Raw genomic sequence first — 13742 nt, forward strand, 5'->3', positions numbered from 1 at the left:
GCCTGGCCAGCGTGGCTCAGTGGTTGAGCGTCGACCTATAAACCTAGGAGGTCAGGGTTTGATTCTCCATCGGGGCATATGTCTGGGTTGTGGGCTCGATCCCCAGTGTTGGGTGTGCAGGAGGCAGCCAATCAATGATTCTCTCTCATCATTGATGTTTCTATCTATCTCTCTCCCTCTCCCTTCCTCTCTGAAATCAATAAAAAAAATATATATTTAAAAAAAAAAACAATACCAGAAAGTTAACAAAATCCAGTAATTTGACTAAAAGAGACAGTCAGGAATAGGATTGTTAAGTAGGCCAAAAATAAATCAGACTTATGGGTAAATTAGAATTTTATTAAAATTTTAAAGTAATCTTCTTAGTCATGATCCTCTGTTTTGGGCTATTGAGTCTCTCAACCATCACTCTTGCCAAATTGATATATTTGTTTTCACACTTATTGAATATCCACAGTGTGCCTGTTGTTGTACAAAGTGAACTATATTTGTATCATTACTGTTAGGTTGGTAAATGCTAAAAATGTCATATCATTATCACTGGCTGCTGAAAAATTTTATGAGTCATCAGATTTTTTGGCAGTCAGCTGAGAGAAGGATTTACACCCAGTATGGCTCGGCAAGGGATCTCTCCACTCTTCTTTCACGAAGGTTAATTAGCATGGCATTGGCATGTATGGTTAGGTAACCAGGAAATGTAGAGGAGGGCAGCTGCAACCTGTAATTAATCCCACCCCTTCCCCTCTTTGAGAGAGCTCCTTGATACATACAGAATTTAACCTGAGAAATATATATATTCAAATTTTAGCCAGATGAGAAATTTAGTGAGTGAATCCTGGCCTCATTCTACTTAGCATAAGAAACTGCACTATCCTTTCAAGCAAGGTGAGCTATTCCAGGCCCTGAGATCTGCAACTGCAGAAGACTTGAGCCTGTAATGGGATAGAATAATTGGAATAGGATAATGGGAATAGGATAATGGGAAAAGATTCAGGCTCCTGGTTTTCTTTATTTTGCCTCTGAAAACACGTCTGGTTCTTAAGGTAACTTTTTAAGTAACTATGAAGTACAATAAAAATAGTCAAAAGCTTTATCTCTATCCTAAATTATATAGAATTTGTAACTTAAGCATTGTATAAGTGCAGGAGCATATCACACTGTTTTTAATATGTTTTATAATTTTTCTAAGTGTTTTGTAAGAGATGTCACTTATAAAGATGGGAATCAGCCCTTGCCTCACCCTACTCCCTACTTCATTATTCCTTAAAGATGTACAGAACAATGTATTTCCTCCTTGATTATCTTTCATTTCAGGTCTACTGGTTCAAAGATGGGAAGCAGATTTCAAAGAGAAACGAGCACTGCAAAATGAAGCGAGAAGGAGACGGGACATGTTCTCTGCACATCGAGTCCACCACCAGTGATGACGACGGCAACTACACCATCATGGCTGCCAACCCCCAGGTGGAGATGCAGAGCTGTGCTGCATGCCGAGGAAGGCGCAGTTGAAGTCATAAATGATAACTTGAGAAGTGCGAGTTACTAAGGATTGCTGAGGAAAATGAATGAGAAGCATTGTGATTGTGTGTAACTAGAGCACAGTATCACAACTTAGAAGACCAGTTAGCCACTGATGGGTCCCTCGACCCCTCAGCCTTTGTCAAAGGGCATTAGTGATATCTATTCACTATGAACACATCCCAGACCTATTGGGCTTACTCTTGTGTATATCAACTCATTGAATCTCTTGAAGAGTCAAAATAATCTATCAAAGAATTTGTTGTTTTTGTTATTTAGAGAAAAAGCAAATTACTTCACAAAGTCTTGTGAATATCTCTCAAACTCATAATCTCCTTTTTTGGGGGGTAAAAGTTAGAAGGCCATAATATTTTGCTTTTCTTTTCTGAATAAGATTAACTTAAACTTTTCCTAAAAGATATGGCTGAATAAATATGTTCAACTACCATTAGGATAGGAATTTCTACTCTCACCCACTCTTTATATTAAAATATTAGTTTTGAAGGTAATCTTTAATGAGGGAAGTATAAGAACAGTTGGCCATGATCTCTGTGTGTGGCTGCAGATAATGTTAAATGCACAAGAATTCATTTTTTTTTATTTGTGCTCTGTTTGTTTCTCAACTTAAAAATGGAAGTCATCAAAATGTTCTTAAAAATCCCTCCCCCTGGAATATGAACAATGATTTAAGGAGTCATATTATATTTTTATCCCCCCAAAGAAAACATAATAGTTAGGTTCATAATGTTCATGTCCAGAAAAGTTTATATAGTTTGAAAAAAAAATGTAGAATCCTTATTTTAACCTTGTTCATTTTCTTAGGGGAGAATCAGCTGCTCTGGCCACTTAATGGTACAAAGTTTGCCTATTCGCAGTCGACTAACATCTACTGGTCAGTCTCACAGGTAAAGACAATATGAATCTTCCTTCTCTAGCCCCTCCCAAGCAGCCACCGTTACTTAATGTGTAATCCTCCACCTGTAGCATCAGTGTCACCTGGGAGCTTGTTGCAAATGCAGAATCCCACACCCCACCCCAGAATTACATTTTAATACTATCCCCAGGTGACTCATAAGCACACTAAATTTGAGAAGTACTGGTCTACAGCACACTTTTGATACTTTGATATTTGTAACCATCAGTGGCACCTGTGTACATATAAATCAGACTCTTTAGATTAAATTACCATTTTTCTTTAATAAAGTAAAAACTGTTAATGATTATATACATATAGATTGAATATTGTTGTTGTTGTCTCCAATATACCAATTTTCTCCAATAAACCACTTGGCTTTCTTCTTCTCTGATTTTACTAACCACTAAGAGGAAGAAGCATGGCTTTTCCTTGAGTCTTACAGAGACCATAAAATCTTAGCAAAGCATTCCATAGTTACTGACATGGATGAATTAAATGTGACTTACCAAAGAAACAAAAACAGTGACTCATGTTTCAAATACAGTATTTCACCACCATTGTGCTATTCCTCCCCTCCTCCTCTTCCTCCTCCTCCTCCTCCTCCTCCTCCTTCTCCTTCTTCTTCTTCTTCTTCTTCTTCTTCTTCTTTTTCAAGAACAGCTGTTACTGTTGGTCAGTCTGAACCAGTATATTCATGATAATCTTTAATGGTCTGCCATAATTTATAGGCAGGTCAAATTTTATTACTCAGAGACACAGGGATTGCAGCTGCCTTGTTCTGGGCAATAAACAGGACTTCTCTTTTGGATCTCATCTGAGGTTCAACTTGAATACTGATATATTTGTTTATTTTGAGACTTTTGAACAACTGGTCAAACCCAAGAAGAGCTGAGCCACTTAACCCAGAATGACTTCAGAGAGAAAGAAGCTAAAGCCTGTTTATTTGATTACAGATCTTACAAGATAATCCTACAGTGTATGAGATACTTACCACGTTGTTTTTTTACATGAGGGTCACACCACTATTTATATTTATTATTTGTTTATGGTCCAGCAACACCCTTTCCCTCCCTTACCGCCCTGCAAAAAAAAAAAAAAAGTGTTCTCCAGGTCCTATAGTCATGCCTGCATGCCTACTGTCATCAATTTGTTAACTGGTTTCTGTATTTAATGCCTGAATACCTTTGTTGTTACAGAGGAAGGTCCCGAGTGCAAGAAAGAGACAAGGAGCCCCTACAGGAACGCTTTTTCCGACCACATTTCCTGCAGGCTCCTGGGGATATGGTAGCTCATGAGGGGCGCCTCTGTCGGCTCGACTGTAAGGTAGACCCTAGCACCCATCCTTGGTTCCGGATCGGTTCACATTTTGCAATTGTTTGTTTGTTTGCACTTATTTTTGTTTGTATTTATTTTGTGTGGTGTTTTTTGTTTGTTGGTTGGTTTTTTTCAAGGAAGAGGGGACTGGGGAAGCGAGAGAGATCACTTCCCCCCACCCACCCACAATGCTCAGTGTTTAATACCAGACAAAAGTATTTCATGAAATTTTTAAATTGTTATATCTTTTTTTTTAAGCTTCACCTGAGGATATTTTTCCATTGATTTTTAAAGAGAGTGGGAGAAAGAGGGAAAGACAGAGAGAAATATCAATGTGAGAGAAACACATCAGTTGGTTGCTTCCTACATGAGCCCCAAACAGGGTCTGGGCTGAGAAACCTGCAACCCAGGTAATGTCATTGACTGGAATCGAACCGGGACCCTTCAGTTCGTAGGCTGACGCTCTATCCACTGAGCCAAACTGGCTAGGGCTTAAATTGTTATATCTTCATAATGGTATCATATCGAGTTAATGCTGTGTTTGTAAAAGACAACCAAAGAGGTGTCATAATTCCATTTTCCTTGTGGTGCCTGGAAAGTCTTTATTACTATGAAGCCAAAAGTGTGACTTTTCCATCCTTGGAGCAAATTGCTGTGAGATAGAGCCTTTTAAAAATTATAAGCATGGCCCGACCAGCATGGCTCAGTGGTTGAATGTCGACCTATAAACCAAGAGGTCACAGTTTGATTCTCGGTCAGGTCACATGCCCGGGTTGCAGGCTCGATCCCCAGTGTGGGGCATACAGGAGGCAGCCAATCAATGATTCTCTCTCCCCATTGATGTTTCCCTCCTCCTCCTCCTCCTCCTTTCCTCTCTGAAATCAATAAAAATATATTTAAAAAATAAAAATTATAATCATGAAAAGATGGCTCCAAAGCAATTATGAAAACAGATGCTAGTTTCTCTTGCTAGTCAACATTCATCACCTGTAGCTATTCCACATTCTAATTCTGTGATCAGAGACAAGGTTCAGTTAGGCAGCCTGGATATCTCTCAGTATGAAGAGAAACTTAATCACCCCGTCTGCCTCTACAAAGATGCTGAGTACGATGGAAAATTAATATGCAAATTAGTAAAGGCTTGTGGGTAAGCATTCATAAAGTCCATTTCTCTTGGTGATTCTTGCTTTCCCAATGAAGGCCTAAAGAATATTTGAGATTGGCTATTACTTCTTTCACCCTAAACCCGAACAGATACCCATGCCTGGGTCCTATCCCCAGAGAGTCTGATTTAACATTACTGTGTTAAATAGTGGGCATCAGCATTTTCAAATGCTCCCCACGTGATTATAATACACAGTAAGGTTTGGGAACACTGGTTTAATGTCTGCCTTTCACTTGGCTCCTCTCACTTAGTAGGTATGTGAGCAAGGTGTCATCTCTGAAACTGACACTGCAGGCCTGCTTTATCTATTTAGCTTCTTCATTCTTATTTATGCTATAACTAGAGGCCCGGTGCACGGATTCATGCACTGGTGAGATCCCTTGGCCTGGCCTGCAGGGATCAGGCTGAAACTGGCAGTCGGACATCCCCCAAGGGATCCCGGAGTGCGAGAGGACACTCTGCAAAGTCGCTGTCATTTGGTAGCTCCTACGTTGAGCGTCTGCCCCCTGGTGGTCATTGTGCATCATAGCTATCAGTGGGTCTGCTGGTCGGCCAGTCACTTAGGCTTTTATATATAGAGATTATGACCTGAAATACTATACAACTTAAATTCATGTGGCCATCCATCCAGATCCCAATGTCTCTTCACTACTCCATGTTTTCTCTCACTATTTGGTGCCAGATAAGGATGAAGAATTCAGCCAAATCAATCTGCCTGTCCCCAGTCTCTCATTTGCCTCAGCTGTCCTGTTTTTTTCAGGTGAGTGGCTTACCACCCCCAGATCTGACGTGGCTGCTCAATGGCCAACCTGTGCTACCAGATGCCTCCCACAAGATGCTGGTCAGGGAGACTGGAGTCCACTCTCTGCTCATTGACCCTCTCACTCAACGTGATGCGGGGACCTACACGTGTGTTGCTACCAACAAAACCGGACAGAATTCCTTCAGTCTGGAGCTCACTGTAGTAGGTAAGGTTTGCTGCTGGGACCCTTAAACGTGACTCCTTCCAACGTCATTGCCCAAATATACAGAGCCTCTGACAGAATTCTTTAGTCCTTTTCCCCACCAAGTCTAATCTCAGTTTCCCCTTCACTGTAATAGGGGCCATATTTTGTACATTGTTTTCAAAGACATGTCAGTAAGCTAAAAATATAATAGGGTGCGGTGTGCCTATTATGCATGCAATAAACGAGAGTCATTTTAATAGTTAATTAATCAATTAATTAATTATCCAATTAATTAACTGAGCATTACTAAATTCAAGTCACTTATCCTACAGTTCATCACTCCCGGAACACAAAAGGCTCTTCCCCACCCCACTCTCCAAGCTTTCATACCTTTACCTGTCCTTCTCTTCCTAGCAACCTCTTACTCATTCCCTAAGGCAGCGATTCTCAACCTGTGGGTCGCGACCCCTTTGGCGGTCAAACGACCCTTTCACAGGGGTCGCCTAAGACCATCCTGCATATCAGATATTTACATTATGATTCATAAAGTAGCAACATTACAGTTATGAAGTAGCAACGAAAATAATGTTATGGTTGGGTCACAACATGAGGAACTGTATTTAAAGGGCCAGAAGGTTGAGAACCACTGCCCTAAGGCTTAATTAAAATGTCACTCCCAAGGCACAGAGGCCCCACTAGGCACATTCTCCTCTGTTTCCATAGTACTTAGGCAAGGAGACACTCTCAGAGCACTTACTCTGTAGCAGTTTACTCCTATGCCCCCTGAAGAGACTATGAGCTCCTAAGGTCAGAGATTCTGATCTGTTCTTCTGTGGATCTCGGGTGTCTGACTCTGCCTGCAACATGGAAGGTGCCCAACAAATGTTGAGTCCATAACTAGGCAATGAACTTTTGCCTTATAAGATGATGTGAACAAAATGAATGCCTGCAAAAAAGGACAAGTCATCGTCACCTACGTGGTACCAGCCCTTCGGGGTAGTAGTCCAGCCAGAATTAAATTTCAGAACGTACAAGTTTGAGTGCTGGGCTTTCTCCCAGGTGTGGCCCCTATAGGAAATCGGGGTGTCTTCAGCATGCTAATCCTCTCTCCAAGCCAGTGCTAGTTCCCCCACATATCTTTTCCTTTCTCTCACTCGTGATTTCTTCTTACCGACAGAGTAGAACAAGTTTATTCTGCAATGATATATTGATTGCCAACTTTTACTTTTCCCCACTCTTTTGCTTAAATAGTGACTCTGGAACCCCAAGATCTGTGATATATTTGTCTTAATTGATTCTGCCCCCCCCTCAAAAAAAACCTCCTTGGGAAGTATAATTTGTGTATTTTTTAAAAATAGTATATACTTCTTTCAACTTTTTTATAGCTATAAACTTCTTCCAAATAAAAAGTTCAGGAAAATTAATATATCTTTTACAAAACAAACTCCTATAAATAAGAAAAAGGATAAAAAAATAATTAAAGAGCAATACAAAGCCTCAAAAAAAGGGGGATATGTGTAGTACATAAAATATATTGTTTCTCAAATTTTACTGCTGAGCAAAAAAGGAAACTCCTTAAATTGCACACCTACCAGTTGCATCCTCTGTGTGCGATCCAGACCCTTGAGTGTTGCCTCTTATAGAATGTGCAGTGACAGTTCCTCATTTCTTTTTTAATCCTTTCTGGAGCTTTTGTCAAGGCAGTGACTCCCACTTGGAGGAGTGAGAAGTGGTCTGAAGAGGAGCTAAGAGGGTGGGGGATCCACTCTGCTAAATTCCAGAACTGTAATGAGTTTGAGAAATGAACCCCCAGGCACTTACTATTTAACCAAGAATGGTCCTTCTCTTGTTCAGCCAAAGAGGTGAAGAAAGCACCTGTGATCCTGGAGAAACTGCAGAACAGCGGGGTTCCCGAGGGCCACCTGGTGCGGCTGGAGTGCCGGGTGATAGGCATGCCGCCGCCCGTGTTCTACTGGAAGAAGGACAATGAGACCATTCCTTGCACCAGAGAGAGAATCAGGTATGGACCCCACATGCAAAGGGACACCCAAATCCGTCTGTAGCCTTTCGAATCTGGCTTCTTTTGCTGAGATTAATGCATTTGAGTTTTGTCCATGTTATTGTGCATATCAAGAATTTATTCCGCATTGTTGCTGGGGGGTAGTCTATTGTATGAACGTCCCACCATTTTAAACTGTGAAAACATGGGAGGGGGGAGGGAGTGGGAGGACGGGTGTAAAGGGGGGTAAACAGGAGACATCTGTAATACTATCAACAATAAAATATATACAGAAAAAAATGTATAAGGAGGAGCACTTGAGATCTTGCTTCCCATATGTCGTCAGTTTGGCTCAAATAAACTCCTATAAAAATGAAAAGCAGCCCTGGCTGGGCGGCTCAGTTGGTTAGAGTATCTTCCTATGCACTGAAAGGTTGCAGGTTCAATTCCCGGGCATGGTACATACCTAGGTTGCAGGTTTGGTGCACACATGGGAGGAAATGAATCGATGTCTCTCTCTTACATCAATATTTCTCTCTCCCTCTCCCCACCCTTCTTCTCTCTCTGAAATCAATAAAACATATTCTTAGGTGAAGATTTTAAAAATTACAAATGGCCTTAGCCAGTTTGGCTCAGTGGATAGGGCATCGGCCCAGGTTCTGAAGGGTCTTGGTTTGGTTCTGGTCAAGGGCAGGTACCTTGGTTGCAGGGTTGATCCCCAGCCCTGGTTGGGGTGCGTGTGAGAGCAACCAGTTTATGTGTCTCTCTCACATCGATGTTTCTCTCTCTGTCTCTCCCTCTCCCTTCCACTCTCAATTAACAACAAACACAAAAATTTTAAAAATTACAAACAAAAATGAACAAGGAATTTATGAAGACTAAGCATAGTTTCTGTCATGTGTCTTTAGTCATATACTAGTACCCAGAAAACCTCTGTGATGATAATAAGCTAAAATAAAATAAAGCAAAACAAAACATTAAGGCAGTTAAACAACTTCTCTATCCATCACCACATGGTTGTTTTTAAAGCAACTTGAAGGATCAAGTTTCTTACAGTGGGTGCCTTGCTTGATTTCCCCTAACCAACTTTATTTCTTTGCTATTTTGGTTTTATGCCACAAGGGGGCAAGCAAACAAAGGCAGCTAGTGTACAGAAATTCCTACTGAGAATTATTTCTTCACAGTAAAGGGAATTTGTGCCAGAGACTGTTGTAGCTGTCAGGTTTTAAAGAATTTGGGCATCCGAGAAGTCTATGTATATATAGGTCAGGATTTTTCTCTGGCAAAACTTAAGCAAGAACTGAGAATATTCTCCAGTTCACACTTCAGTCTAAATCAGTGGTTCCCAACCTTTTTTTGGCCATGCCCCACCTAAGCATCTCTAAAATCCTGATGTCCCCCTCCCCTGTGACATATAATTCTTATTATTCAAAAAGTGAACAGCTATTCATGTGGAGGAAGCCTAAAAGGCCATTACCTTGGTCTAACTAGCTTCTAAACATGGCATCCATGAAAGAGAAAGATAGAAGAACGAAAGAACAGTTGAAGTACTGAGGAAGAAAGCACTAAGAAATTGTTAAAAAAAAAAAGAAGAAGAATATGAAGTGATATGAAAAATAGCAAATAAAGTTTCAAAACAGATAATAGAAAACTGAAATGCACAAATATGTCACAATATATATTTATATACTCTGTATGAGGCCCCTAGAACCATAAGAAATGCAAAAATTCACTGTTAATAACTCATTCTCGAATTGCTCCCCTTAAAAATCAAATTGCCCCCCTCTGGGGTGTGTGCCCCACGTTGGGAGCCACTGGTCTAAATGAAGGCAACAGGTTCAACCCAACCTGAAATCCTGGTGGAATGATCCGGGATTGCAGTCTTCAGGCAAGGGGGAGAACTACGGATGTAGAGGAAACAGAAGGAAGAACATGCCGTTTGCTCCTGAACTGTATTGAGCTAAATGCTGCACATGCCCAGTTGGTTACATTAAGAAATACTCCCTCCACGCTAACAATTCCTCTGGGCTTGGGACCAAGCTTTCCCATCACTTCCTAACAAAGTTCTTATTGAAATGTCCATCCTGGTTTGGAACAGAGATTTTTCTGGACTTTGGCTGTGACAAGTGGGGCTGCCCTGGTGGGGAGTTGAGGCAATCGGGAGAACAAGACCGGGTCTCAGCCCTCATCACAGCCTCACTAGGTTAATTGTGGCTCTTTTGTGACTTCTTTCTACCTCACGTTCGCCTTTGGTGATTGCTTTAAGCCGAGTTCCCCTTTCCTCCACCTGGGAACACCGCACCACTGCATTTGTCCCCAGAGTTTCCCTGAGCCCAAACCTTGACAAGCCGTCTCTGCCCCCCGATACAATATGGATATATTCTTTCTTTTCTCCAGTATGCACCAGGACACGACGGGGTATGTCTGCCTCCTCATTCAGCCAGCCAAGAAATCAGACGCCGGATGGTACACACTATCAGCAAAGAACGAAGCCGGAATCGTGTCGTGCACTGCTAGGCTGGATATATATGGTAGGTGTACTGGCATCGGTTGAACATCTGTATGTAATAGCAACTTTTAAAATCTCCCCCGCCCCCGTCGGTGTAGCTCAGTGGTTAGAGTGTTGACCCATGCACTGAAGGGTCAAGGCTTCGATTCCTGGTCAAGGGCATGTACCTGGGTTACAGGTTCAATCCTGGCCCTGGTCAGGGTGTGTGTGGGAGGCAACCAATTGATGTGTCTCACATTGATGTTTCTCTCTCTTTATTTCCTGCCCTTCCTTCCTTCCACTCTGTCTATATGTCAATGGAAAAAATATCCTCGGGTGAGGATTAACCAAAAAAAAAAAAGTAATTGTCTAGAATCTGAGGTCCCTGCTATTTATTCATAGGTGTACACCAGATACCCCCCCCCTTTTTTTTTAGGGCAATACAGGAGGAGACTTGGCCTGCCATTTCCCTAGGTCTAATATTTAGAGGGAATATATAGCTTTCTGATTATTTTCCCTTATTCTTAGGCTCGAAAAGAAACTCAACTCTGAAAGAAGCTGACTCTACTGTACTTTCCCCAGGGAAAGTCAGTGGAGAGAGGACAGTGATATGTTTGTTAATCTAGGCTAAGTTCCTTAACTATTTCACAAGTTTCACCTGTCTGAAGGAACTAGGTCTCCAACTCAATACCAATAAACCCTGAAACTGATGACTCACCCCAACCCTGCCCTCAGTGGCAGAGTTCCCAGTTCAGTTTGTCCTGTCTCACCTCTTCCTTGTTCCTGTCCTGATTCTACAGCACCAATAGGAGGCGCTATGTCCTTACTTGGGACTTGTGGGTGGAGGAGGGGATGACGGACTTGAGCTGAAATCCATCTCCTATGTCCCTCACCCCACTTCCTGCCTGGCTGAGGAATGGGGAGGGTAGGCTCTTCTCTCTCTCGTGGGAAGGAGGGCTTCTAATAGCAGTTATAGGAGTCTGGGTACGATGTCAGAGAGAGCAGGGAGAGGCTAAGGGATGGCGGGCTGGGGGGAGGCTTGACTAGCTCTTTACTATGGCCTCCCAAGCGCTGGCTCTTCAGTGGAATCGCTGTAAGTTTTGTCCTGGGTTTTGTAGCTTCCGAAGTTTGATCTTATTCACTCAGAAGTATTTAAACTCTGAAAGACTGATTTAAAACAATGAAATGAACAAAGGACCAATTTACAAATGGGAATGCTGGATACCTTTCTAGAACCCAGAGCCTCATGATTCCTCACCTGATACTCCCCCCTTCTCCACATCAAAGCCTCTGGAAACCTAATCAGAAGACTGTGTGGCAGTTTCTGAATCAGAGACAACAGTAGAGACTGGGCAGTTTGGATGGATAGTTCATTCAAGCCATGGGCCAGTCTTCTTGCTATAACTCATGGCTGATTAGGGTGATAAGAGCATGGGGTGGGTCCTTCTCAGAGGTCGGGACCCATCTTTTGGCTTCCATTCCCACAGGTTTCTTGTCTCCACCTTCTGAGAGCCTACAACCCTCTCTACACTGTCCCTCGCAGGCCCCATTCTAGGTCGGTGAGAGGGGTAATTTTGATAAATCACCTAGGCGCCCACGCTTCCTTCTTATAGTCCCAATCTTACTGGATTAGAATCACAGGTTTTGCAATTAGGGGTTTAAGAGATCACTAGCCCAGTTTCCCTACTCCTGGCAGGGAAGGAGAGATTTCATTGTTTTCTTTTACAAATGAGTTATTGCAGACTCAGATATATGTTAAAGCTTTACCAAGACCCCACAGAAAGTGTTGGAGTGGCAACAGAATGCACACCTGCAGTGTACTCCTCTGATTGCAACATGTTATTCGGTTCATTTTCCAGCTCAGTGGCACCAGCAGATCCCACCGCCCATGTCCATCCGGCCCAGTGGCAGTCGCTATGGATCTCTCACCAGTAAAGGACTTGACATTTTCTCTGCCTTCTCCTCCATGGAAAGCACAATGGTGTATTCGTGCTCTTCTCGCAGTGTGGTGGAGAGTGATGAACTTTAAGGAGGTCTGGGTGCCTGCTGTGTAAGGGGGCAGACTGTGGAGAGGGAAGGAGGGTAAGCCAGAACCAGTGTTTCCCAAGCAACTGGATCTGAGTAAGTTCCCACACTGCTGGGCCTGTGGCCAGGAGTGCTTTGTGTAAATCCACTGCGGACTCTTGCAGTCTCCGCTGGGGAAGAGCTGTGGGGCTGTGCCTTTTAAAGATTCCAACAAAAATGTGAGAAGACAAGAACAGATGAACCAAAGATGTCATGCCGCTGCCACCCACCGCTTTGGGGGAAAGCTAGCATGCTCCCCTGCCCCATGCTGGGTTAGGGATGTTTAGACCCTACTAGGAGCAATTAGGGGCCATATATGCTTGGGCTGAGAAGAGTTAAACAGTAGTGACCTTAGGTATCACTAACTCACCAAATAATAAAAAGGAAAAAGATGGGAGGTCTCCATCACCTTTCATTGATTACATCCATAGCTAGCTTTAGTTTCGGTGGCTTCATTAAGTCAGCTTCTACTTAGCATTAGGAGATCGTGCCATGCAACTCACACATGTGGAGAAGCATTTTTGCTTATCCTGGGTGTACTGAGCCACAAAATAAGGTGCCAAAATGTGCTTGAGATACAAAATCACTGAGACACTCGATATTGCACAAGTGCACTTATTCTATAGCCAAAACAGGGCTCCACCCACCTGTCTGCACCATTTTCTTTTGGATACAATGGTGAGTGGAATTTATATATCCCTAGACTCTAGAACAGTGGTTCTCAACCTTCTGGCCCTTTAAATACAGTTCCTCATGTTGTGACCCAACCATAAAATTATTTTCATTGCTACTTCATAACTGTAATGTTGCTACTGTTAGGAATCGTAATGTAAATATCTGATTTGCAGGATGGTCTTAGGCAACCCCTGTGAAAGGGTTGTTCGACCGCTAAAGGGGTCGTGACCCACAGGTTGAGAACCGATGCTCTAGAACTATGGGTTTGCTAATAAACCAGCCAGTAAGAAATATTCTGTGGGGACACTTTTTAAACTACTAGCTTCAATGGCCACTTGCAAACTATGCAAGAGTCATCTTTGTCTGCCCATAAATATACTGACACTCCCACTCCTTCCCTCACCCCAAAAGTCTGGAAGTGTATGAGGGAGTGAGGAAGAAAGAGATGCAAACAAGGGGAGGAAGTAATGGGAGAGTGTTCTTCACTTGCCCCTGCAGAGCAGTGGGTGTGAAAGGAGAGGTCATTAATAGTTGTGAACCGCTAGGACATCATTAACCAAATTGCATTTTCTATATATAAAATATTACGCTACCTGGGAAAGTAGAAGGGGAGGGGAATTTGCCTCTGTATTCTAACCCACCAATTCAAACCCCGC

General features: G+C 42.5%; 1 protein-coding gene across 1 annotated transcript in view; it reads left to right on the forward strand.

The window, feature by feature from the left end:
• The window catches only part of MYPN (myopalladin), a 77602-nt gene extending 64436 nt beyond the window's left edge, over positions 1 to 13166 (forward strand). The window contains exons 14-20 of the mRNA XM_005876785.2: positions 1315 to 1464; positions 2341 to 2423; positions 3631 to 3757; positions 5674 to 5881; positions 7715 to 7880; positions 10257 to 10390; positions 12207 to 13166. Of these exons, the coding sequence (XP_005876847.1) occupies positions 1315 to 1464; positions 2341 to 2423; positions 3631 to 3757; positions 5674 to 5881; positions 7715 to 7880; positions 10257 to 10390; positions 12207 to 12376 (1038 nt within the window). The 3' untranslated portion in view covers positions 12377 to 13166. The remainder of the gene's footprint in view (positions 1 to 1314; positions 1465 to 2340; positions 2424 to 3630; positions 3758 to 5673; positions 5882 to 7714; positions 7881 to 10256; positions 10391 to 12206) is intronic.
• Positions 13167 to 13742: the final 576 nt, after the last annotated feature.

This window comes from Myotis brandtii, unplaced genomic scaffold (assembly GCF_000412655.1).
Source record: "Myotis brandtii unplaced genomic scaffold, ASM41265v1 scaffold499, whole genome shotgun sequence".
Taxonomy (NCBI): domain Eukaryota; kingdom Metazoa; phylum Chordata; class Mammalia; order Chiroptera; family Vespertilionidae; genus Myotis; species Myotis brandtii.